The sequence below is a fragment of the Columba livia genome, chromosome 2 (genome assembly GCF_036013475.1).
Source record: "Columba livia isolate bColLiv1 breed racing homer chromosome 2, bColLiv1.pat.W.v2, whole genome shotgun sequence".
Taxonomy (NCBI): Eukaryota; Metazoa; Chordata; class Aves; order Columbiformes; family Columbidae; genus Columba; species Columba livia.
The window spans coordinates 47154325-47181584 of NC_088603.1; the positions used below are offsets into that span (position 1 = coordinate 47154325).

General features: G+C 45.3%; 1 protein-coding gene across 3 annotated transcripts; it reads right to left on the reverse strand.

The window, feature by feature from the left end:
* Positions 1 to 2419: 2419 nt before the first annotated feature.
* LOC102094010 (C-C chemokine receptor type 8) lies at positions 2420 to 24100 on the reverse strand. Of its 3 annotated transcripts, none has more exons than XM_065051747.1 (3): positions 23659 to 24094; positions 9661 to 9820; positions 2420 to 6085 (listed from the first exon to the last, which is right to left on the reverse strand). In XM_065051747.1, exon 3 carries the CDS (start codon positions 6074 to 6076, stop codon positions 5021 to 5023), a length of 1056 nt encoding a protein of 351 aa, XP_064907819.1. In that variant the 5' UTR covers positions 6077 to 6085; positions 9661 to 9820; positions 23659 to 24094; the 3' UTR covers positions 2420 to 5020. The 3 variants fall into 3 exon arrangements, with proteins under 3 accessions (XP_064907819.1, XP_021136023.2, XP_064907818.1); XM_021280348.2 differs by having other exon boundaries at positions 9661 to 9866; XM_065051746.1 differs by lacking the exon at positions 9661 to 9820 and having other exon boundaries at positions 23659 to 24100.
* Between the last annotated feature and the right edge of the window lie 3160 nt (positions 24101 to 27260).

Below are 27260 nucleotides of genomic sequence, written 5' to 3' on the forward strand. Positions count from 1 at the left end.
GTTTGACACCCCTGGACTACATGATAAGGACAAATCCATACAGCAGCATAGAACAAAACAGCACTTCACCCTGCTCTCTTATGGAAAGAAGAGAGGTTCATGGGGCCAAAGAGATAGCAAGAGTGTATACAGCCTTCAAATACTGTTCCTGAACAGGCAGAACCTCACTTTAAGGAATTTTTCTTCATGTAGAATGATCTCCCATGTTCACTTTTTTAATCTCCCAGGAGCCATCATCAAATCAGATTTCTCATGACCCTAACCTAGGGAGATGGGCCAAATGTGACTTGTCTAAAATTCAGTCTCACATCTTCTTAAGGTTGGGCTGTCCCATGGTAAGTCAGTAAGATGGAAAAACATTACAAAAGCTGTGAACTTGGCAATCACAGGCTAGAGAAAAGCCAGGAGGGGTCACCAACAGGACCACATCTTACATGACGTTCTTGATTTTCTAACTCTCTGAGTTCTTTGCACTGCTTTGCACGATTTCATTATAGTTTATTTATTTGAAAGGTGTAGGGGCTGTTTTTGAGGATGTGCACATCTGTGTGTTTTGTTGCATGCTGCCAAGTGGTCTTGGGTTACAATAACATCAGACTTTCCTGTCATAGCCTCGGGGGCATTGTACTACAGGAGGGCAGAAAAGCATGAAACAGGAACGTGAAGGGTTGTGAAACATGTTAGATGAATTCAAGTAGGTTCAGACACATTTTAGAACTATCTGGAGAAATGCTACCAAAAATGAAAAGTGTTACTTAACTCTTTAGTTGGTAATCTGATAACAATGGTAGGTGTTACAGCTTGGTCCTTGGAGAAACACTAGTTTCTTTAGTTAGGCAACATCTGATTAGGGGATCTATTCTATGAACAGCAGTAGTTTCTTTATTCCATCCTCTTTAGAATAGCGATCAACTTTCCACTAATTTAATGGAACAAGATTGGGCTAGATATTTTGGCGTATGTATTCACACTACCACACACAGCACCAGGAAATCCAGATAACATCAAACATTCATGTTCCTTGGTGCTTTTGCAGTGCAATTTGCAGCTGACAACAGCTCAGCACACAAAAACTAGCTGATCTGATTATGAGTAGATTGCAAAATTATTCTACCAATTTTATGTTTCGTCAGAACCCTTGGAACTGAAGAGGCAGTGCGTCTACTACCTGCCTTATTCCAAGAAGAATATTATGTCTGCAGAAGAAAGCACATTGTCATTGACAAGTTTCTACCTTATGTATATATATACATATATAATTGAAAAAATGGCAGTACAAGTTCCTTAATAGTATCCTACTAGTGTGGTACTGTTATCCAGAACTGTTTCAGTGCAATGAAGTGCAAAAATGTTTAACATTGCTTAGTATCTTTGTAGGATTCTTTCCATCACATATGAGTAGCATAAAATCATGTGGATTTACAACATTAAAAATAAAATTTCATGTTTAGAGAGGAGGCACAATTTTTCTGAGAGATCTGTGAGTACTTGAATTGATGCTGGGTATGTTTGTGTTTCTGTTCAGGTAGTTCAGAGGCAGAATAGCTACTTGTTTTATTCCTTTTTTTTGCAGCCACATTAGACAGAGAAAGGGCCTTCTGAAGAGAAAAGTGTCCTAAGTATCCACCATCTTACTCTGTGAGAGGTTGATTGTACTGAGCTGTGCTTGAGCAGAGGATGGGGCATTTAGATCCACCCTTCTGGATTCTTAAATACAAGTCTTTCAAATGCAGCAGTAGAAGACAAGGAGGAGGAAGAACCTCTGCAATGAGTCCAGCAAAACCTATTTTGTTATTTCTTTGGTAAAGTCTTCTCATATCATTTGGGTTAAATTCCACTATTATACACACACAGACCATGATTATAAGGAGAGCTTTATGAAAAAATAACAGAAACCAAAGTGTTTGACCCTTTTCTTGTAACCCAGAGAGAATCCTAGTCTACTTCTGAAAACATCACTACATTAATGATGCGAGAGTCTCTTTGGAGACTTTGGACATTTTAGGATTGCACTTGCAGAACTTCATGATGGAAAGAATGATGCATGTCTGGGGTATATCTGGTACGTATCAGTTTGAATTACATAGCACCCTGAAAAGGGGCGCGATCTTTAAAAAACTGCAATGCTTTTGACCATCTGGTCTTTATACAATTTGAAACTCAGCAAATCAAATACACAGTTATTGAAAAATAGGGACCTTATCCCTTATTATTTTTTCTGTATAACACATTTGCAGATATGATCCAAATCTGTTCTTTAAAACCAGAGAGTTCTTTAATACTATCTTTAATACTATTATCTAAAAGATGTTGTGGTTTAACCCCAGCTGGCAACACCACACCACACAGCCGCTTGCTCACTCCCCCCGAGTGGGATGGGGGAGAGAATCAGAAGAGTAAAAGTGAGAAAACTCGTGGGTTGAGATAAAGACAATTTAATAGGTAAAGCAAAAGCCGCGTGCAGAAGCAAAGCAAAACAAGGGATTCATTCACCACTTCCCATGTGCAGGCAGATATTCAAGCCATCTCTTGGAAAGCCAGGCTCCATCATGCATAATAGTTACTTGGGAAGACAAACTCCATCACTTTGAACATCCCCCCATTCCTTCTTCTTCCCCCAGTTGTATATGCTGAGCATGATGTCATATGGTCTGGAATATCCCTTTGTCCAGTTGGGGTCAGCTGTCCCAGATGTGTCCCCTCCCAGCCCCTTATGCACCTGCAACTTACTCACTGGTGGGGTGGTATGAGAAGCTGAAAAGGCCTTGACTGCTCAGCAACAACCAAAACATCAGTGTGTTATCATAATTATCCTCATTCTAAATCCAAAACTCAGCACTATATCAGCTACTAGGAAGAAAATTAACTCCATCCCAGCTGAAACCAGGACACTTGATTTTGGTCTGTTTTTAAACAACTGCTAATAAAAACAAATGATCAGAGCAACTTGCTGTTTCACATGTGTCCTATTTCAATCAGGAAAAATAAAAAAGCCGAAAAAGCTGCTGGGTATGAAATCTAGAGGCCTAAAAAGTGCAGGAGACTCTTGACAGATACAGTTATCTCCTTGAAGGCAGCTCCTTGGGGCTGTGAGTCTCCTGCAGTCTGGATTGGACTGGGGCTCTCTCTTTGATCAGTGTCAGTTGTCTGACACTTGGCTCCTGGCTGACTAGTTTTGGGCTGTCTAAGCTGCAGTGATGTAGCATGTTGGGTAAGTGTCAGAGTGTGAGAGCTGGCCAGAAAACATTTCTGTCTTCCCTGCTTCCCAAAATAGCAATTTAAAAAATAATATATATACGTAACTTCTGTTTCTTCTCCCTTCCATTTTCATCTGAAACATCAGCAGGTAAGATGATAGTAAATGTCACAGTACATTTTAAAGAGAAACAATTTTATCCAAACTCCAAAGTTCTAGCCACAGTGGAAGATATCTGACCTGAGATGCTGGCCCATATTTCTTTTCAGTCATTAAAGTGCCTGAACAGTACAAGAACCCCACAGAGATACCCAAACAGAGATTTTTATTTCAAGATACATAGAAGTCTACTGAGAAATAAAACAACATGATAATTTAGCTGCAGTGTATTTCTTATCCACTGAGGAATAAAACCTAAAAATGTTAATCACACGATCATAAATGAAATAAGTGTTTTCTATACTATGTAGCTAATGGCAAGAAGATTTTTTGCACTGAGGTTAGGAATGTATTTGAAATATTTCAGAAACATCAAAAGATGCAATTATATTTTCATAAGAAAAGGCAGAACTAAGAAAACATACAATATTTTTATTAGCCTAGAAAACGCAATCTTTGACAATACCCAGGTGGCGTTTTTCCTGGTTTCAGGTAGTCTCTTGTTTAACTTAAAAAATTTTGTCTACAGTAATATTACCTCAACATAAATGTTATTTTTTCACTGTGAAATTTTATTGGGATTTAGAGAACAAATCTTTCTCAGCAGGAAAGTGGAAACAAGACTTACTTTGCTGAAGAGATTCAGGGGTGCCCGTCAGTTCCATCAGACATATATTACGTGATACCAGCCCCAAAATCAGTAAAAACATCCTTTCCTTATTCTAATCTGTGTTTGTGAGTCATTAGGAAGACTTTCAGGAGCCAAGACATAAAAAGATGCAGTTAATATATTTATTCAAAGAAAACATTTCTAAAATGGCAGAAAATAGTGATGACTGAAAAGAGACAGAGCCTATGTGCTACATGCCATTTTGTGGGGTTAAGATTTAACAGCAAGCTCTGGGGCACAGAGCTGGAGCTGTGGTGGCCCACACCTCGAGTGGTGACACAGACTGTCAGGCTGCTTTGACAGAGACACATGCAAGTGTATGGCCCCCTACGAGTGATGGGCATAGGGGGCACCTGGAGGTGTTGCTCTGCTGTTTTTGAAGGCATCACCACCAAAGGCTCCTTTGGGTGGCAGCAGGTCCATGAACCACCTGGTCATGCCCCTGGGAGCATCCTACAGCAAAGCAACATGACCCTGAGCTAAGGGATTTCTTCATCTGGGAGCTGAAGCAAAAGAGGAATGGTGACAGTGGCTGAGGTGATTCCCTCTTTGCAATGTGAAGTAACCCCACACCTATCCCCTTCCGAGCTCCCAGACAGGCGTCTTGCACCTGTCCCAGGGATGCAGGGATTCAGGCATGGAACAGCTTCTGCAAGGCAGAGCGTATTCGAGGCTGAGGCAGAAGCAATGCTTTCATGAGAGGAGAAAATAAGTACTAGAGGAAGCACCCTGAATGCTGAAATGTATTAAAAGTGCCCTAAGACATAACTGAAAACAATTCCATGGCAAACTTGCAGGGTAACCATCTTACCAACACACTGGTGCTCTCAGGAAACTCACATTGCCACCTGCTGTGCCATAGTTCACCGTATATGCCAAAAGAAGGAATAGATATACTGACCCTCCCAAGAGGATGGTGCCTGTGGTACCACCTCCAGGGCCATGTCAGAGCTTAGGCCAACTTCTTGCACCAGAAGAAGGCAGCTCAGGTGGGCTCACAGGAATGCTGTGCTGTCAGAGCAGCCAGAGAGCTGGCTGTGTGCTGAAGATGATTGACCAGCTCCAACGCCTCTGTCTGGGCTGGAGAGGACACGGACACAGGGCTGAAGTAGTCCTTTAAGATGGGCCTTGAATGTTACTCCAGCAAAGGCGTAGATCACGGGGTTCAGGCAGCAGTGGATGAAGGAGATTGTTTCCGTCAGCTGCAGGGCCAGGGCTATCTGGTAGCTCGCCTTGCAGTCATTGATGATGTGCAGGCTCTGCAGGGAGTCTAGGAACAGTGCGATGTTGAAGGGAGTCCAGAAGAGGAAGAAAACAATGACGATGATAAAAATCATCTTGATTGCTTTGATCTTGTTCCGATTTTTGCATTTTTGCAGGTTTTTCAGTATCTGGGAGTAGCAGTAAATAAGGATGCTAAGGGGAATCAAGAGGCCTAAGATATTGGCTGCAAACTGAGAAGCAACCTTCCAGGTATTGTCACCTGGTGGGTATGTGGAGACACACTGCACAGACTGCTCAATTTCCAGCTGCTGGTTGAACATGATGTTGGGTACAGAAGCCAAGACAGCCACCAGCCACAGGATTAAACTGATAATTATGCCACAAGAGGCTGTCCGAATCCTCATGGCATAGACAGCATGGACAATTGCTATATACCTGTCTACGCTCATGAGGGTTATGAAGAAAATGCCGCTATAAAAACCTATGTAATAAATGCCAGCCATTATCTTGCACATAGCGTTGCCAAAAACCCACTGGTCTGACACGTAGTGGCCTTGGAAAGGGAGAGGCACCACAAAGAGGAGATCGGATGCTGCGAGGTTCAGCAGGCAGATGTCAGTCATTGTTGTCAGCCTTTTCCTGGTCAGGAGAACCCAAAGGACCAAGGAGTTTCCCAGAAGGCAGAAGACAAATACAAGGCAGTAAAGGATTGGCAAAAAGAGAGATTTAAATCTGCGAAACTGGTTGCCTTCATTGCACGGAGCAGTGTTTTCCTCATATCCATATTCATATTCTGTTGTGGCAAGGAACTGGCTTGTGGGATTCATCTCAGATACCTGTGCAGGAAAGAGCAAGAGATAAACAGCCGTTTGTCCTGGCACAGGACTCCCATGATGTATTAAACGGGGGGTGGTTAGTAGGTCGAGAGAGGTTCTCCTTCCACTCTACTCTGCCGTGGTGAGACCACATCTGGAATATTGTGTCCAGTTCTGGGCCCCTTGGTTCAAGAAAGACAGGGAACTGCTGGAGAGAGTCCAGCATAGGGCAACAAAGATGATGAAGGGAGTGGAGCATCTCCCATGTGAGGAAAGGCTGAGGGAGCTGGGTCTCTTTAGCTTGAAGAAGAGGAGACTGAGGGGTGACCTCATTAATGTTTACAGATATATAAAGGGTGAGTGTCACGAGGATGGAGCCAGGCTCTTCTCGGTGACAACCAATGATAGGACAAGGGGTAATGGGTACAACCTGGAACACAGGAGGTTCCACTTAAATTTGAGAAGAAACTTCTTCTCAGTGAGGGTGACAGAGCACTGGAACAGGCTGCCCAGGGAGGTTGTGGAGTCTCCTACTCTGGAGGCATTCAAGACCTTCCTGGACACCTTCCTGTGTAACCGCACCTAGGTGTTCCTGCTCTGACAGGGGGATTGGACTAGATGATCTTTCAAGGTCCCTTCCAATCCCTGACATTCTGTGATTCTGTGTGATTCTGTGATTCTGTGGTGGCTTCTGCTTTTCTCTGTGCCACACTGAGCTCATGGGTCAGCCTCCAGGCAGAGACTGGCTGGACAGGAGCAGCTGTGTCACCCCAAAGGTTGCATCTGCAGCCTACCAATTATTCCTATAGAATAATAGAATTATTTTCTTTGGAAGAGACCCTCAAGGTCATCACCTCCAACAATTAACCTCACTCTGGCACTAAACCATGGCCCTAAGAACCTCATCTACACATCTTTTAAACACCTCCAGAGATGGTGACTCAACCACTTTTCTAGGTAGCCTGTTCCAATGCCTGACAACCCTTTCTGTGAAGAAGTTTTTCCTAATATCCAATCTAAAGCTCCCCTGGTGCAATTTGAGGCCATTTCCTCTCATCTTGTTACTTGGGAAGAGACGAACACCCTCCATGCTACAACCTCCATTCAGATAGAAATAAGGACTGATAAGGTGTTCCCTCAGCCTCCTTTTCTCCAGGCTAAACAGCCACAGTTCCCTCCGCTCCTCCTCATCAGACTTGTGCTCCAGGCCCCTCACCAGCTTTGTTGCCCTTCTCCGAACTCTCTCCAGCACCTCAATGACTTTCTTGTCATGAAAGGCTCAAAACAGGATTCGAGGCGGGGCCTGACCCGCACCAAGTACAGGGGCATGATCCCTAGTCCCTAGCCCTGCTGGCCACACTATTTCTGATACAAGCCAGGAAGCTGTTGGCCTTTTTTGGCCACCTGGGCACACTGCTGGCTCATGTTAGCCAGCTGTCAACCAACATCCTCAGGTCCTTTTCCACCAGGCAGATTCCCAGCCACTCTTCCCTGAGCCTGTAGCATTGCCTGGGGTTGTTATGACCCAAGTGCAGGACTTGGTGTCATCTGCAAACTTACTGAGGGCACACTCAATCCACTCATCCAGATCATTGATAAAGATATTAAACAGAACTGGTCCCAACACTATACCTGTGTTAAGTATGATGATCTCAATTTCCCCAAAACTGCTTCAGTGCTAGTGAGTTAGTGACAGGGAAAAATTGATGCTCTGAGTAGTCATAATGGTGCAAAATGGTACAAAACCAGCATCTGATCTAAGAATCTGGATTTTCTTCCCTGGGGTGGGGAAGCATTTTACATGTAGGATAAAGACACTTATAAAAGTGTTTTGACTGAAGAAGCCATCACCAAGCAGCATACCCACACTTTTAGCTGAGCTTATCAGCTACGTACAGGCAGGGAATGCAGAGACATGTAAGCTAGTTTTCCACAGGTAGGCACAGGATCACATACCAACAGCCTCTGCAGCAGCAGGGAGTTCGCAGCGCTATGGCAGCACTCACAGTGTCCAGCTCTGCGCTGCTGCAGCAGGGCCGCCACTGAGCTCTGGGTTCCCTGGTGAGCAGCTTGGCTGTGCCTGTTGCTAAAACCCAGCAGTTTTATTGTTCCTGTCTGTTCTGCCCAACTTCAGTTTTCTAGTTCAGAGAAAACCAAAACACTCCGGGGGTAGGTTTCCTCTCTGTCATTTCTGAAGAACTGCAATAAAGACAGCTTTAAAATGGTCTGACATGCTCTCCAAGACCCAAATAAAAGAGAATCAGTTCTGCAGAGTTAAGTGCTCATATTTTAACAAGTATTGGTTCTTTCGAAAGGCACCATTTCAAAAGAGTTTGCCTTATTACTGCTAAGACATTTCCATGTTTATTGTGCGCTGTGCCTACGTTATGTTTGCACAGAGGTTAATCACATCTTGAAAGAACTTCAAAGGCACAGAGTTTCCAGGAGGGAAGAATCAGTTGTAATTATAACTGCTACTGAGCTGCAGCAATAATATGAATGACAGTGATGAATTCATTAAAAGTAGAGAACATGCTCTTCTGAGTTAAAAATTGCTACTTGGGTGTATGAAAAGAGAGGGAATTGCGCAATTCTATTGGCATGGGAGGAACCAGAATTCACCCCTTCTTGCCTGGCTCTGCCACCTTGTGCAGGGAAGCAGGAGGATCCAGATGCACAGCACAGTGGTGCTGGAGTCAGTGTTTGTCTGCTGCTCCGTGTATGGATGCTGCTTGTGCCTCACTGACCTGCCTCAGCTTTTCGTGGGGCTCCAGGGCTGTTTCCACCAAAGCCAGCTGGTATGTGCAATGCAGAGAAACCTGTTACAAATGCAACACTCCACCCTACAGTGTTCCTTGTTCAGAAATAACGAGTGATGAGAGAAAAGCACTCCTGCAATTTATACTGATGGTGTAATTCCTATATTTAGTTTTCAGCTGTAGGTAGGACATCGGCATTAAGAATTTCGATTTCATTTTAATGCATAAACGCATAAATATTGAGATGTTAAGTCACTACATAACGGCTGTTCATGCAGCAGCAGGTATAAGTAGAAAATATTTCCAGGTAATGCTTTTGATGTGTGATCTCAACATACTGCGACTGTAAGCACTGTAGCAATGACTTGCTTTTCTTAAATGCCTGTCAGGGACCCTTTAAAAGCAGTCCATAGTTTCAACAATCAAAAGTAAAAAAAATTCAAAAAATAATTAATACTCTCTTCTAGATGTATAAATATATAAATAAGTAGATAGATACAGATACACAGATCTAGATTTATAGATCTGATTAATCCGATTTTGGCAACATTCAAAAGTGTTTTTCCTGCGCTGAGCAGAGACTGGAGATGCTCCACTTCAGACTTTCAGAATGCCTTTACAGCATTAATGCGTTTGACAGCTTCCGACCAAGGCACAGCATTTTCCACTTTCTCCTCTCTCCACACCAGCTGGAAAAACAAGTCAAACTGAAAAAAAAAAAAGCAGTTTTCCAGAGGGTATCAAAAGAGAGAGAACTGCTGCAGGTCACTTTCCCCTGTTTGCCAAATTTAGCCCACTACTTTTAAGAGTAGCGCATTAAATGTGGATAGACTTTACCTTTGGACAGCAGAAAGCCTCTACTCTCTTAGTTAGCCCCGGTCACCTTCTCCTTCTACCTTGTCCTCGTCCTCTCTCAGGCTCGGGAGTTTTCAAGAGGTTTATTCCATCGCTTGTGGAGAAGGCTGAGCTTGGTGATATTCAGGTGTCGAATGGGCAGCTGCCAGTTACAGAACAGAATTTGAGACAAACAGAAGGCTTTGTAGCTGCGGTAAACAGGAAAAGAAGTGAGAGGCCTTACAAACACATACTGCGAAACAAAAATCAAATACAGCTCTTTTGGAAGACAGTAAAGGTAGCACATGAACAGGTGTTCTTTTAATGCTTTTGCTAAACCCTCTCTCCTCACAGTTACCCAGGAAAAAATTAAAAGTTCAGATGTCTCTGTCACAGAACACACCCTAACAAAGTAGCAGCTTTTTTCAGAATCTGGTATATAACTTCTGAGACACATTATTATTTTTCTTTCTTTATTCAGTTAATATCAGCTTGTATACTGCAGGCTTGTTATGTCCTTCCTTGTCAGTAATGTGTTAACTTTCTGAGCAGAATGAGAACTCACAGCTACTGATATCTCTTTGCAATAGTTTTTGAAGTGGCTTATATTCAAGTGGAGGCATTTCAGAGTTTCTTTGCTACCTTGGGGTTTTTTAGAGTATATTTTAGAGCATTTAGGATACATGGTCAAGGAAAAAATATTTAAACAAGGACAGGGTTGATGTTTTTATTTTATTAAAGAACTTTAAATTATTTTTGTTTTGTGTAATACTGTAAACTGTAGTGCTTTACAAGTCAGCTAGATTGTATACTTTTCACGCATTAATCTCAACAAGCACCTTTTTCCTGATTTATAGGAGCACAGAGAATGCGAGAGATTTGCCGAAGAGCCCCAAACAAGATTGTGACAGATCCAAAGCATGGCTGCTATAAAAGTTTTTAAACTGTTCTCCGGTAGCAGCTAGAAGGTCCAATCCAAAGTATCTTTCCAGCTTGCTGGCTGTTGCAAAAACGAATAGTGAGAGTCCTAAAGAACAGAAAAAGTGTGTGGGGGGAAGTGAGAAAATAGACTAGAGGGAAAAAGAACGAACCTAATGAAGGACCTGGCACTAGTCACTAGCACAGTCAGATGGAAAAGACCTGTCCCTTGATGTATTCAAGATGCTACCGACGAGCACGGCATTACCCTGCCTCCAAGGACCCAGATGGTCTTATTACATAAAGGAGACCGGGTGCTCTTTCTTCTTTTGTGTTTTTGTTTGTTTGTTTTGTTTTGTTTTCAGAATTAACTCTTGAACATTATTTTAATAGAAATTTATTTTATTCTATTCTCTCTGTATTAATTATATAACTAATAATATACCAATAGTATGTCCTGCTGTTACAGACATACCGTATAACATAACGTAACTCCATTCTATTTACTTTTTTGTTTAGAAAGCAATGAAGTCAGCTTTGTATGATCATAGCTTCAATCAAGGAAAGATGCTTTCTTTCCATTGGATGTTTTTTGCATTAGTTTGGCTGATAAGTTCTTAACACATATAAAAAAAATTAAATAATAGTTTGATATGAAACTGATAAAATTTGACAGTAGTTTGACATGCAACTGATAAAGGAATTAAATATATCTGCAGTTTAAAACATGTCTATGTATTCTAAAAGGAAAAAAACCATATTTTTTCTTGGGTTATTTTCTTCTGCATGCATTATGATTTTGCAAAAATATTTAACTTCATTCAAAATGTATATTTCTTTTAATCGGAGAATCTTCCAGCTGTGTATTTTCACCAGCTGCAATTCTGCATGGCCTGGCAAAGTGAGCCATGAAGTTGGAAGAGTACAGCAGGGAAATGTCAGAGGAAACACCATGTGCATTGGAGAACGCTGGAGCAAGCAAGAAGATGCAGAAGACCTTAAAGGCAAGGAAAAAGTCTTGATTTCACGTGAAAAAAGAAGACACAAGTAAGCAGGCCTGGTGACTGCCTTGGTTAGAGGATGTCTTTGGGCAGACCAGAGAGAACCATGCTGGGCATATGGCTAAGAGCCTGGTAATAAGGAGAGGGAGGAAAAAATTGTGGTGGTGCCAGTGTTTTGGAGGAAAACAGCAGAATTACAGAGTCTGATATAAAATTTACCAAAGTTCCTGACACAGAGCTGTCCCTTGAGCTTTTCTCAACAGAGGAAGAAAATTTATTAAAGGCAACAGAGGATGTGATTTGTCAAAGGCAGTGAAAGGAAGGGAGCAGAGATGGGTTTGTGAGATGACAAGTATGGCTTTGGAAAGCTGCTGTCCCTGAGCAGCAGATACGAGGGTAGGTGGGAGGGGAGGCCCACAGCACAGGGGTGGACTTGAGAACTGTTGGCTGAAAGGGTGATGATTATGATGATGAAAACTAGTGGGAGATGCCTGGGTTGTGGGACAGGGAAGAACCAGATGCCAATTTCATTATTCTCCCCATGCTGAGCCCTGCTCTCTCTCTCTTACAGGTAATCTGAGGGGATGATGGGCAGACAGAGCTCTGCTGGGCTGGAGGGCAGCAGAGATAAATAACTGGTTGTGTGTTCACAGATGTGCAGTGCTGAAAGCTGTAGGTATGCTAATCTCCCCTTTAAAGCTCAGAGGAAGATAACTGGTGGAGAGAGGATGGGAGATATGCATTTCTGATTTTCTCCACCATCAGCTATGAACCAGGTCGTAATGACCCGTGTCCTTCCCAACACTTCCTTGGTCTCTGAGTAGCATTCACCTTGTCCTGAGTTACACAAGGGCCTTGCAGGCAAACAGGGATTTTCCACAATAAGAAAGCCCTTTGAAATTTATCTGAGGAAGATAACAAAGCAGAAAATGTGGTAAACCAGTAAGAGGCGTTAAAAAATGAACACAGAAGTTAAAGGTCAACTGCACTTGAAAGTGCTGAACTCAAGTGGAAACAGGTGCAGAGAGGCTGCAAAGTGGTAGAAGGAGCAGCATGAGAGAGCTGGGCTCAGCCTGGTAAAGTGAAGTTGTGGAGGGGATATGTTTGCTACATACAGATAACCCGGAGAGGAAATGGCCAGGCGAAAAGGAGGGTTGTCTCACTTTAGAGAAAGCATAGGTGTATGAGAACAACATTACAGGTTGTCTCTTGGGCTGAAGACAGTTTGTTAGGGGGGCAATGGGGCTGTGGAGCAGCCTTCCTGTGGGATGAGATCAAGCCAGCTGGTGTGAAATGGTCCTTGGTTCTGTGTGTGAAGGGGACACGTGACCGGGGGGCTCTCATATCTGAGGATGGGACAGCAGGTACCAGGCAGTTCCTCCCAGGGCTTTGGGGGTGCTACCAAGGTGCTGGGTGGGAGCTGGTGAGCAGAGAGGTCTTAGATCTGTTTCCTAAGAACCCATCCAAAACCCACCCTAGAGGTCACTTCTCTAGCAGTGTCCCTCCAAATGAGTTTTAGCTGGACTTAATACCAGTGCTAGTGATGTCTCTCCATGCTCTTGTGGGATCTCCCGTGAGAATGAAAAACCTTAGAGAGAAACAGAGACAACTATTCGTGTCTCCAGTGCTTCAGCTTATGGCCAGCTTGGGTTTGGGAGCAGGAGCTGTGCCACACACCACGCTTCATGCACCCAACCAGGACTGCTGCAGGAGAGAAGTACTGTGTTTTGTCACCACCTTGGTGAAAATGCAAGTGCACAGGCATCCCCGGTCATTACTCAGGTTAAAAAACACAGGGAAAATGTTGCTGTTGGAGGAACCTCCTGCTTTGTCTTCTCATGTTTTGATGGTGGTGGCCAGGGTCAGCCTGCAGCGGCCACAGTGGCCCCAGACAGCCAGTGAGTGCTGGTGAGTCTCCATGAGACTGTGCACCATGATGTTCATGCTTCCTTAGCTGCGCCTGCTGCCATTGCTACCGCAGCGGTTTTCGTATTCACACTTTGAAACTATGGTTTCTGTTGTTTTGTCTTCTGTCAGAAAAGTTGCTTCAGTGGGGAAAGAATTCATGCAGCGCTTCAGATAGCTGAAGACACTTATCAGTCTAAAAAGCGACCAGCACATCAGAGTAACGCAGATTTCCACTCCCCCAAACTACTTGGAGCCCCAACATCAAGGAAGTGATGCTCCACTGAGGCCACATGTTGAATGAAAAAGCTGTGGCAAATACCACAACCAAAAGAAATTGTGCTGTGAGGCAAACAGCATGGCCACATGTGCAGCTCCTACAGCCAGACAAATTCACTGGCACTGGGGAACCACCTGTGCATGCTAGCTCAGCCTTTGGCATTAGTCTCAGAGGGTTTTCTTACCCTGTGCCACCACTGCAGCTCCTCAGCCTGGGGTTGACGGGCAGCTTAGCTGCTGCAAAACTTCTCTGCCTGCTCTTGCAGAAACCTCTCGTTCCTCCTACAGTCAGTTTAGATGAATTGAGTTTGAACACAGAAAGGAAACTGTGGTTGCAACAGAGAACACCACCAACAAGAAACTTGCTTTGGCCCCAGGAGCACCAGCCACTAGTCCTGGCATGACTCTGGCTGTTGAGTAAGGCGGATGGGAGGTACCTTCCAGATACCACAGCACAGGCTCTGGTGTTGGTATAAGCGGCATTAGGAAAAGAAGGGAGATAACATAGCTTACCTGGTAGGATATTTCTCAAGAAAAGACTAAGTATTTCCTGAATCTGCTCGCTATCATAACAACTGTTTGAAATGCAGAGGACAAGTTTGCCTTGATGCGATGCCCTGCTTCTACCCATCTCGAAGTGGTGGTGACCAGTCAAGTCAGGTACTCTTAGGCAAGAAGAGCACTTTCCTCTGCCTTTGCTCGACAGCAAAATAAGAACAGCTTCTTAGACAATACGAGGCCTTTCCCTTTCAAATCAGCTCTCACTTTACAACTCAGAGGGCTTACTCAGTCATATTAGAAGAGGAGGGAAGAGGTGACTTAGTTCAACAGATGAAACAAAATAAGGATTAACTGCAACAGGGGATACAGACATTCAGAGTTGCTGGGCTGCTCAGCTAAAATGGCTTGTAAAATACCTGCGATCATCTGTTAATGGGAAGAACAATGACAACAGCTCAGCTTTGCACCAGAAGGTAGAAGCGTGTGGTCAGGGCAAGCATGTCCTCTGCAACTTGGGGGCGGCGTGGCAGGTAGCACTTTGATGAACCTCCCACCCCAAATTCCTCCTCCTGGCCACGTCTCTGTCTCAACAACCCTCTACTAAGGGTCTCTGCTGCCTACACGGACTGGCAAGTGCCCTTCCCGACTGCAGCACCCTCAGTGAATCCCTTGCACCATGGTCACCTGGGAAGTACAGGAGGAAACCCCGCATGGGATTTGTCTTCTGAGGAATCCTTGCCTCTTTCAGTTAATCATATGATGTTTGGGTCTATCAGCATCAGCTGTCAACACACCGTCTTAGTGAGACTGCATCAGCTTAATCAAATTTTTTTAATCAGACCATTGCTAGAGTGGAGGTACAGATTTCCCATATGGCAGAATGGCCTAATTCCATTCCACAGAATCACAGAATGTTAGGGATTGGAAGAGACCTCGAAAGATCATCTAGTCCAATACCCCTGCTGGAGCAGGAACACCTAGATGAGGTTACACAGGAAGGCGTCCAGGCAGGTCTTGAATGCCTCCAGAGTAGGAGACTCCACAACCTCCCTGGGCAGCCTGTTCCAGTGCTCTGTCACCCTCACTGAGAAGAAGTTTCTTCTCAAATTTAAGTGGAACCTTTTGTGTTCCAGTTTGTACCCATTACCCCTTGCCCTATCATTGGTTGTCACCGAGAAGAGCCTGGCTCTGTCCTCGTGACACTCACCCTTTATATATCTGTAACCATTAATGAGGTCACCCCTCAGTCTCCTCTTCTTCAAGCTAAAGAGACCCAGCTCCCTCAGCCTTTCCTCAAAAGGGAGATGCTCCACTCCCTTCATCATCTTTGTTGCCCTGCGCTGGACTCTTTCCAGCAGTTCCCTGTCTTTCTTGAACTGGGGGGTCCAGAACTGGACACAATATTCCAGATGTGGTCTCACCAGGGTAGAGGGGAAGGAGAACCTCTCTCAACCTACTAACCACCCCCCTTCTAATACACCCCAGGATGCCATTGGCCTTCCTGGCCACAAGGGCACAGTGCTGGCTCATGGTCATCCTGCTGTCCACCAGGACCCCCACGTCCCTTTCCCCTACACTGCTCGCTAATAGGTCATTCCCCAATTTATCCTGGAACCTGGGGTTGTTCCTACCCAGATGCAAGACCCTACACTTTCCCTTGTTATATTTCATTAAATTTTTCCCTGCCCAACTCTCCAGCCTGTCCAGGTCTCACTGGATGGCAGCACAGTCTTCTGGCATATCAGCCTCTCCTCGTAGCTTGGTGTCATCAGCAGACTTGCTGATAGTGCACTCTATTCCCTCATCCAAATCATTGATGAATATATTGAATAATACAGGCCCCAGTACTGACCCCTGAGGCACTCCTCTAGATACAGGCCTCCAACTAGACTCTGCTCCATTGACCACAACTCTCTGGCTTCTTCCCTTCAGCCAGTTCACAGTCCACCTCACTACCCGATCATCCAGACCACACTCCCTCAATTTAGCTGTGAGGATGCTGTGGGAGACTGTGTCAAATGCCTTACTCAAATGCCATTTCTTTATGGGAATGACATATTTGTATGCCTGTGTACAATGAGGTGGGTGAGATTTCTGCAACTGGGTGAGATTTAAAGTGATTGTTTTTTTGGTTATCGTAAAGGTATATTTAGGTTGCCTAAAATACATGTGAAAGCACCAAGATGTTTTTTGGGGGATTCCTTCCTCCAATTAGAAAAAAAGATGAAGAAGAGTCACAATAGTTTATCTGACAAGTTCCAGACAAAACATTGGCATTTTTCCTTTTTAAATGTGTTATTTTCAAATGTAGCTTTTGGAGAAATAAATAACCTCTTTTCTAACCCTTCTTCCTCAAAACCAGGCAGACTTCAAAGCTTAAAAAATATCCCAGTAGAACTAAGATTTGTCTGTTTTGTTGACAGCAGACAGAAATTTTTATTTTTCTTTTCAGCTTGGTCAGCAAAAATATTGACACCCTCCACCAAAGTGGAGTTGTATTACTGTAACAAAGCTCTTGTGTAATGCAGACATGTACAGATGTGCGTACAAAAAACTTATTTGGCATTGCGCTGGCTCTCCTGCAGCAGATGCTCAGTGCAGAAAATAAAAAGGCTGTGAGCTGGACAGTCCTCCAAAAACTGTTGCTGAGTTTGTAGAGGAGAAGCAGCTGGAGGTGCTTGGTGAGGTTTAGATCAGCTCCTTCTGCTCCGTGCTGTGCTTTTCACTGCCGGCAGCAAAGCCACACGGATTATGGCTTTGACAGCTGCGGCCTTGCACAATCGCTTAGTTTCACCAAAGCAGAAATCAGTGTGTTGCAAAACTCCCAGCACAGCAACTCATTCATAACAATGTCAGCAGTGAGTGGCATTTTCTCACTTATGTTTTACAACAGGGTAACTGTGGGACAGAAAGAAATAAACAAATACATTTATCGCCTATGGAGTCTCTGAGAAGAAGGTTCTTCATCTGTCCCTTATCTGATCCTTTTTTTTATTACCCAGAATTGCTTATTTTTTTAAGCCTTTACTATCCCACACCTTCGGTACACGAGCACCTCTCAGATTAGCGTTTGACACTGCTCTGCCTAAGGGTGGAGAACAGAGAAGGATGCAAGTGAGAATGAGTTAGAACAGAGAAACCACAGAAAACAAGGCCGGATGGGACACTGGAAGATCAAGAAGTGCAACTGCTCCTACATTCATACAGTCCTAATATTACGTTTGGCCCTTTGAAGGCAAATATGAGGCTGATGTGGCTCCTGGTGAAAATGAGTTTGACACACCTGAGGTAGTCTGTCTCCTGCCTTGAAGGCAGGGGCAATGTCCCTCTGTGATTCTTGCCACCCAGTTGTTCAGCCTGCTCCTACAGTCCCTGCTTTCTCCCCAGCTCCTCCTTACAAACTATCCCAGTGTTTCTTCAGACTCACTCCTAGTAAATTTGTCTTAGTCTAAAACTCTTCTGGTATGATTTGAGTACGTTATTTGCCTTATCCATGGAGGAACAATTGCTGCTTTCTTCTAGCTGCTTTAAAATATTCTTAGATAATGTTTCCCTTCAATCTTAATAGCTCATATTCCATAATCTTTTTCCTTTTAGGTCATGTTTTCTAAGTTGTCAATCGTAGCCACTGTTGTCCTTTGGTGGCTGTCCAGTTTTCCTTAATCTTTTTTGCATTGCATTGCCCAAAACTAGACATGGAAGCCAGCTGTGGGCCTTACCCCTGGCAAAGCAGACTGGAAGAGTCACCTGCCAGGGTAGCTGTCATCTTTTGCAATCACATAGCACTGGTGACTCACGCTTCTGTTGTGCTGTATGCTGGCTACCAGATCCTTTTTTCCATAAGTTCTGTCTTCACCATAATGTGTTGTGGTCTCAGCTGACCCTGCCCATGTGCGAAAGTGGGTGCTTGTCCTTAATGAACTGCAGCCCATCGGTCTCAGGCTTTTTAATCTGTCAAGGTCAATTTGAGCAGCCATCCTGTCCCCCAGTGCATTTTCAACCCCTCCCAAGGTAGTGACATTTGTAAAAGTGTTAGGAAGAGAGGAAATTGCCTGAAGCTGCACTAGGGGATCTTTAGATTGGATATTAGGAAAAATTTCTTCACAGAAATGGTTGTCAGTCATTGGAACAGGCTGCCCAGGGAAGTGGCGGAGTCACCATCCCTGGTGGTGTTTAAAAGACATATAGATGAGGTTCTTAGGGACATGGTTAGTGCCAGAGTTAAGTTAATGGCTGGACTCAATAGTCTGGAGGGTCTCTTCCAATCAAAATGATTCTTTGGTTAAAATAGTAAAAACATACACCAGCCCTTCACCCAGTGCACCAATGTGCCTGCTGAATTGTGCTGGGGCAGAGCACAGCCCTGGCTAAAGGACCCTCCTGGGCAGCTCTCCTGTCCAGCAGCGACTGCTCCGGAGTTGGGCTGTCTGACCACTTGTGGACTCATGTAAAGGCTGTCTGATATGCTCAGACAACTCTAGCTCTGAGGTACAGGATAACCCTGCATTGCCCATCTGGCACAAGGCTGTAACTGAGGCTGATTTGACATAGCTGCTCCTTGACAAATATATATTGGCTCTTACTCTTTTTATTTTTTTGCAAGCTGCTTATTCCTTCTAGTGCTTTCCAGCAACTGTAATTACACTGTCTGACACATAAGTCCCTCTCTGGCTTAAACTGATGTTTCCCCACCAGATTTTTAAGGCTACCTGTGCTGGCTAGCTGCCTGGTGCTCAGCACCAACACTCGGCACTGGCCACACTGGACCCAGCACCCTGTCCAGGCAGCGCTGCTCAGAGACCAAGAAAACCACTATACACCTTCCTGCCGACACTCAGGGCTTTCTTCTCAGGGCTCAGTGACCTTTCAGGTGTGAAGTCTGCGAGCTCCAGCACAGAAACCAGGCAGGATTCCTCCCACCACAGCAATGCCACCTAACCCTGTACAAAAATTTTTGGCTCTGCCAAATGCAGATAAATCACATGGTGCTGGGGCATGGGCAAGGACACTCAATTAGCTTCTCGGTTAAATGGCTAGACTGGTTCCATCTTGAGCACAGGTCTGCCACAGGAACCTCCTGTGGAAGCAGCTCTGGGTGCTTACCAGATTTTACAAGGAAAAAAGGGCTTCAGCACGTGAAACTATGCTCTTAAAACAGAGAAGCCTGTGTGATTTAAGACCAGGATGGGACCCTGAATTCAAACCTGCACCCTGCCACTGACAGCACGTCCCCTCAGAGAGGGCGTGTGCCTTTGGAGATGCCTCCCTGGGGCAGGATGCTCTCAGCATGGGAGCATCACACAGCAAAATCTGGGCAACAGTCCCATCCTGCTGGCACTTCCCATCTAGACCACAGTGGCTATGATCTCAAAGCAGGCATCTGCACAGCGTTGTCCCATCTTTCATATCTTCTCTCAGTCCTCTGCCCTTGCTGGGGGCACAGAGAGAGGCTTTGCTGGGGTGACACACACCTCCAATGCTGCTGTGGTCTGAGAGGAGACCTCAGCAATGCTGTTGACAAATCTGTATCTGAGCTGCTGGTAAACAGGAAGCTGCTGAACAGCTTTATTATTTTTCTCGTTTTTTTAGGTTCTTTTGGTCTGGTTTTGGTAACTATTATTTTTGCTTACTTAATCTCAGGAAACACATTTTTCTGACACCTCTTGCAGGAAATGTGCAAGATACAAAGTGTTGAAAACCTCAGGCTTAGCTCAACCACAGTACAAGAGGTGGTGAGTCAAAGGGCCTAGCAATGCGGCCATGGCAACGAGGGCATGGCAATTGCACAGGCATAAGCTGGAAGCCCATGGGTAAAGCTCACAATGGGGAAAATAAGGCTAAAAGGATTTGACCATGCAGAATACAGACGTGTATGTACTTTTGTGCTATGAGTAGAAGTTGTAACTTGAGGGCTTTTCATCAGTATCAGAGCTTTCAATCCTTTATGGTCAAGAGATCCAGTGGTAGAGCTCTCTTTCCAGAGCTGCAGTACAAGGCTCTTGGGAACCCATTTTCAAGACCAAAGACCTACTAGGGAGCCTGCTGTCCACACCAGCTGTGTCCACCATCCACACCTCTGCAAGCAAGTGCAGCCATGCTGAGCCCCTGCACCAGAGCTTGCCCAGAGGGAGGGAAGGACACCCACACACCCATGCTCAGCACCTTAAAGTGGATTCAGCAAGTAATCTAGATGCATCAGAAGCAAACAGGACAGACTGTGCTACCACTTAGCAAATACCTTAAGTTTGCCCTAGGCTGTAGGCAGCGGTGCAGGTACAAAACCTGCAGAGATCATTGCGCACTGTGTTTAAACTTACTCCTGATCTTACGTGGTGCTGCTTGAGAAAACAAGCAAATAATCAAGCCCAAAGGCCTGCTGCTTACAGGGAGACATGTCAGGGTTTTCTGGCAGGAGGGCTAGGAGGATGGTGAAGCTGTGGGGAGTCAGGGCAGCAGACATTTGTCCCACTGCAGCCTGGGGCTGCAAGTGTGGCTTTGACTGCAGCATGTCTGACCATGCACTGACAAGAAGGGCTTTGCTTTATGCACCAATCCTTCTTATGTCTTCTTCACCTTGGGAGTGAGAAGGATCCCTTAGGCTAGCCAGGGTAAAGCAGAGCTTGCACTCCCACTGCCTACACCATCCTCCTCTGCTGTGGGCTGGGCAGAGACATGCACATCTCAATGAAGATAAGACATACAGCCCAAAACGTTCTGAAAAATGCCAGCCAGAAGTCGGGTTGAAAAGGTGGAGGGGTGTCTTTCCATTATGCAGATATATGGGGCAGCTTTTCTTCTCATTTCCAAACTGCAGTTTCATGTTTTTCTGGTGTACTGAAAACACAAGAGAGGCTCTTGTGGGTTTCAAATGAGTGGGACAAAACAGATTAACTTCTGCCACTGCATAGTTAAAATCTATATTTCCTTTTACAACACCTAGAATTTCTTTTGCTGACTCTTTTCTGATACACCCCAGTAATTCCATGAGCCATCAAGATTTCATATCTCCCCTCTCATAAGTCTGTAGGCAGAAGAGTAAAAAGTCAAATTTTATGTTAATTTTTTGAAACCACTAGGTGTGAATCTGACCGGGACCAAACACAAGACCAGCTTTTATAGACAAGATCAACAGTAATCTGTCTGCATTTTTTGGACAGAGCAAAGGATATCCAAGAAATGCAGAAATCAACAGCTAAGCCACAATGCTTCAGGCAATCTTTGAAGAAAAAGAAATCTCTTGAATTAATCTCAAATAGTATTGAACATCCAATATCAAATGAGCATTTGGGGTGTTTGTGCTTCTTTTACCCAAAATGCTTCTCTGCTTCCTTCATCTTTGTTCTCCCAAACATGTGCAAAGCCAGCGATTCCAAACTCAAAAAACCCTTCTCGGTGTGAGCTTTCCTTAAGGAAGAGCCCAGAGCATAGGTGGAGGCTGTCAGCACTGGGAAACCTTCACGCTTTACGTCGCCAACAATAATTGTCATAAGCTGGGACTAAGAAGGCTTGCCTTTGTGATTACTTAGGAATTTTATCAATAAAATGGGTCTGAAGATGGAGCAGAGCAACCCTTGTTTATTCCTGCTATGTCTCATTTCAGTTTTGGAAAGTTAAAACCAAAAAGTTCAACCAGAAGTTCTCCACTGTAATGTAATAAAAGAGATCCATGGCCCAAGGCAGAAAAGTGAAATAATATAATAAAAAAAAAAAAAGATGCACAATGTTTTGGGGTTTTCTTCATTTTTTGAAATATGAATAAGTATTCTGATAAGATATCAAACGGCAGCTGACCACATATACCACAGGAGGTTAGTGTTTAGTGTACTTCCCAGTAAGGCATGCTATTCAACAATACGAGTGTGCTCCCAACATTATTTCATTTATGCTCTCAGCATTAAGCTTAGTATAAAACACATCTTTTTACTCCCCCATTGCACAAGAGTAGGAATTGACTTCACAGAGAAATTATGCATTTGTCTTCAGGCTTTCTAGAAATGTGGGACATAAAAGGGTCATTAATCACTTGCTGTGTAAAAATTTGGCCCTAGGAATCATCTACAAGTCTAACATCCAGACACACTTTTAATACACAGGTGGTTTTTAGTATATCTTAGGTTTAGGATCCTAAACTATGGTCTGAGGATGCTGGTGGCCAACAAGATGATGCAAATGGCCTTCAGGTGTTACAGAACCATGTCAGAAGTAGCATTCACCACCCACCATCAAAACACTGATCCCAAGGGTGCTTGGTTGTTCTTCAAGAAACTCTTCATAAAAGAAAAAAATCACATAGGCTTTTGAGTATGAATGTAACTGATAAAAAATGAACTGAGGTGCCTGTAAAGGACTTGAGAGGTTAGTCTAGCAAAACACAGCCCTAACTACATTTAGCACAACTCCTGTTACAGCACAGCTGTGCTGTCCTGCATGGACATTGCATTACAAGGGGCACAGGAGAGAGATCTGCCTGCTCTGGCTGAGAATCAATCTTACGCAAGAAGAAAAAGCATCCACTCTTCCAGTAAACAAAAAGTTTTCATCAGCGTGAGGGAAGTGGCCGGCTCACTGTGCGGCGACATGGCAGAGCGGTGCAGGGCTGAGCTGCAGGCGGCTGGGAAGAGAGGTGACTGGGCAGGCAGCTGGGCAGGCAGCTGCTGCCCACCACTGCCCACCGCTGCCCACCTCTGCCCACCACTGCCCACCGCTGCCCACCACTGCCTGCTGCTCCCCAGACATCCTGCTCCATGGTCGCAGTGCAGTGCATGGGGTGCTGAAAGAGGAGGCTTACTTGCAGCCCAAAAGCATGGTGGAGAGAATTGGTCTCATAAAAGGCAGTCAATTCCACTGGCAGTCAAGGATCCTGAGGGTTACACAGCATTCTCACATTTCATTTGAAGCGTTTTCCAAGAGCTAGCCAGGTGAAAAAGGATCAGCCCTTTGGCCATCACCAAAGCACAAACATGAAGCTCCTGAGCTGACAACATTCTTTACACTGTTCTCTCCCTAGGGTGCCTGTGTTTCACATATTTTCTCATCTCCAGCACAGGTGCTAGGAATGGGATTACCAAAGGTGAGAAGTTCTGTGGCACTGACAAGTGCTCCCAGTCACTGTCACCCAGAGCCATGCATCAGTTCAGGGGGAAGGAGCCACCAACTTTCAACACAGCCACTTCCAAGATAGTTTGAACACAGATGTGGGACAAGATGTGCAGCAGCAATTAGGCTTCACAGAGTCCAAGAAACAATAGGCAAGCATGAGAAGGAAAATGACAAGCTGTCCTAAAGATAAAATACTGCCACTGATCAGCCCCCTTGTAGTAAAGAGCCAGGGTTTGGGCAAGTTTTTCCCAATGCCGGGTACATAAAACAAATCCCCATGCTTGCAAGCACTACCTACCTCCCAGCTCGGCTCTGCTTCAGCCTCCTCCTCCTCCTTGACCAGTGGCACACTCTTTGGTAGGAGCAGTGCAGGAGCCCAGGATGGAGCAGCTTTCAGTTCTGCGGCGTGGGGCAGCGGCTGCTGGCTCCTGGGGCTGCAGGGGTGCACAGATGGTGGGAGCCAGAGGCTGACGTGGGGACAACAGGGCTGCCTTTGGGCATTGAGGCTCCCCCCTCACTGAATAGTCAGATATACTTCTAGTCCAGTTTTCTGCCAAGACCGCCTCTGTATGTTTCAATATATGAGGGCTGTTGTCTCCCTCACTGCTGCAGCTGTCAGCCAGCTTTTCTGGCTTTAATCGTGAGATACGGTCCTAGAGCGCCCATGGATTTCACATTAGACCATTAAAATGTGTAAAACGTTGGAGTAATGATGGAGCAGGAAGCACACTGTGAGTTCTCCAGTTCCAACAACCACCTGTTAGGTGTTTCTTCCCTCTTGCCCTGTGCCCCATGTACTCCCCTGGGGACCCCTTTCATTTCCACTGGACGTGTCCCCCACCAGACTCTGCCCCAATGGCCAAAGCACCACCCCCAGCCATAAAGAGATGCACATCTAAGTCTTGGGCTGACCCAGGGTTCAGACCTCAGTCCTCCTCTCCCTGGAAGCCAGCACCAACCCCCAGATTGCCAAAACAACTGGAGGCAGTGTCTGCCAGGGTACAGAAGGGATTGCCATGGGCTGTCAGGGACAACCACAGGACATCAGTGACAGCCCCAAGCAGTTTATGGCAAGGGTTGTTCAAGTGCCCCACGAAGAGCAGAAAGAGCAGAGATACAGACAGTGCGTGCTGATGGCTTCCACTCTGGGGTTCAGGACGCAGCCCTGAGGTGCTTCTGATGCCCACAGCCCTCCAGCAAGGGACATCTCCACAGCATGGGGTGACAGTGCAGCAAACACAGATGTTCCTCTGCCATCCCATCACTGCTGTGAAGTGGGGGCTTCACACACATATGGCTTCCTGGTTGCCTTCATTAACATGGGTTCATCAGAGGAGTCAAAGAGATCTTAGCTCCTCTTTTCTGTCATCTAATGTGGCATGTCAGCCACAAATTGCAGACAACAGTCAAAGAGCTGAGCCAAGCAATGAACTTGGGTAAAGAAAGTGAAGTAGTAGGAGCACAAGCTCAGGGCATGGTGAGGGGAGATTCATGGAGGCCACAGGCAGCCAGGACAGGGCAGGATGAGATGAGCGGCGCAGCACTGAGAGGGAAATAGAAAGCAGGTTATGGGGGAAAATATCTTGCATAGTCCTTAGCCTTGTCCATGCTTGAGCTGATCTTTCTCTTTTTTTGATATAAGGTGCTTCAGTGCCCCTTCTTCATCTGCTGCACCGCACCAACCCGAGGAACCAAGCTCTGCTGCCAGTGTCACCAGCTGGGTATTGAGCTGGTCGTCTGCAACTAGCTAACATTTAACCTTACCTGCTGTAAACCGAGAGTGGAATCTGGCCCCAGAGCATCCGGTTCCCCTTTGTGCAAAGCCTATTTGACTACATGCCCTGGCTTCCACTTTTAGCATCACAGCTGCGTAGCTGTCTGGCTCTGCAGAGCTGGTGGCAGGACTCCTGCACACCTTCTGCTCTGCCACCAGGTCTTGTGAGCTCCTCCTTGAATGCCCTGGAATTTCTACTCCACGTCCCTCCAGAAAGGAGGAGAAATATTCCAAAACATGCATGCTTTCTCCCATTGCCCTGTAGCTCTCCAAAGCTACATAGACAAATTACTGTGAAGATCAGATTTGCCCATGAGTGGTGCCTAGCAGAGGACAAGGGACCTCAGCTAGATCGTGGTAACCAAGGGTGTAATCAGTCCTGGGAGAAAGCCAAACTCCTGCCATATGCCTAGGCCTGGGATCTTTGTCTCCTGACTTTGCACCTCACTCTCAGCCGCTCATCTGCAGTGGTATTTTTGTGACACCCTTAAGACATGCTAGTTTCTTCAAGAAAGCATTAAAAAATAAGCTGAGGTATCTCAGGAAGAGATGAATCAAGGATGTCTTTGCAGGAGCTTTGCTTTCTGGTGGAGGTTTTCAGCTCAGACCCCTGTCCAGGATCCAGCTGCAGCCCCAAAGAGCAGCAGGACACAGGGAGTTCCAGCTCTGATCCCTTTTCCAGTGGCTCAGATTAATTAAAGAGAAAGAGACAGGACAGCCTGGGGCAACTACAGCAAGACTGTGCTGTAGCATCGCTCTTGTTTTGGAGAATCTTCCAGAGAGCCAACAAAACCTGAGGCAGTGCAAAATAACTGGATTTGGAGCCAGCATCTGGCCTGAGGTCCTGAGTCAAAAAAACCCACCCTGTTTAAATATCCTGAATGTTCACCATCACACATTAGACCACAATTGTCGTCACACGTCTGTTTGTGGTGCGGCACACAGCACAACCAGGAGCAGAGGTTGCAAAACAGCTCATGTGAAGGAAGGGGCCAGAGCTAAGCTTGGAAGGGAAGCACTGGGAAGAGGAAGACACATTAAGGCCCAGATTGACCCCACCCAGATTGTCCCTGACTGGTTTTATTTTTATAAAATTAAGAATATGTATTTTTGAACATCATGATGGTTCCAATTCCGCAGCAAGACCCCAGTTTCCTCCCGTGTATTTCTCCTCCCTTTTCTTTTTTTCCCTTGCAGCTCAGCAGAAGAAGGACCTAGAGAGTCAAATTTGGCCACATGGGTGCAGCTCCACCGACCAGAGCGGGGTTGCTTGCACAAAGCACTGGGTGAAATGCTCCAGTGATCTTTCTTTCTGGCCTCTTTTCATCTTCCCATCCCTGCTGCAGATCATTTACATGGACTCAGTTTGATGCAAGCAGAGGGTATTGGGATGACTATATTCCTGAAACAAGGCTGCAGAGTGGAAACACGGGGACTTTGGGAGCCAGCATGTGGATGCGCTTTATTTACCCCAAAGAGAGGAACTGGCAGCCTCATTGATTTCATCCTTGTCCTTAACCCACACACAGAACTGATCGCAACCCCAAGGGATTTTAAAGGGCAAGTGATTCATACCTGAGGTTTGAGCTTTGAGGTTCTCATTAGGAAACAGTGATTTGCTGAGGAGAGCTTTTATTTTCCAGTTTTCAGCTCCTGTCAGCAGAGATTCAGGTGTCCCTTGTGTCCTGTGCTTCCCAGCCCCTCAGTTTCGGAGTGGTATGAGACCCTCCATAGGGTCACATTGCTCAATGGGGCATGAACTGCAGTCCTGATCTGAGCAAACTCTCAGACACTGCCCAGAGCCTCAGTGGGACCAGCCAGGCTTCCATGACCCATCCTCCCCCAAAATACCACCCCATAGGGAGCCAACCTAACGGACAGATGCTGGTCAGATATGTGAGCTCTGGGCAGCATGATGCATATTTCAGACAAGCATCCCCTCCCTCTGCTGTGGGACAACCTGCTCCATCACCTGAGCAGTCACCAAAGGCTAGAGGCCAGAAACCCCTGAGACAACAAACTCAGAAATAAAGATGAAACGGGTGCTCTTGAATCTGATTATGTTCTTGCTCTATTTAACTGCCCAGGTAGCAAATGCAAGCAGAAAGGGATAAGTGAAATATGGT

Coding starts and splice junctions, on each gene's coding strand:
- LOC102094010 (XM_065051746.1), bottom strand. CDS start 6,076: ATGAATCCCACAAGCCAGTTCCTTGCCACAACAGAATATGAATATGGA.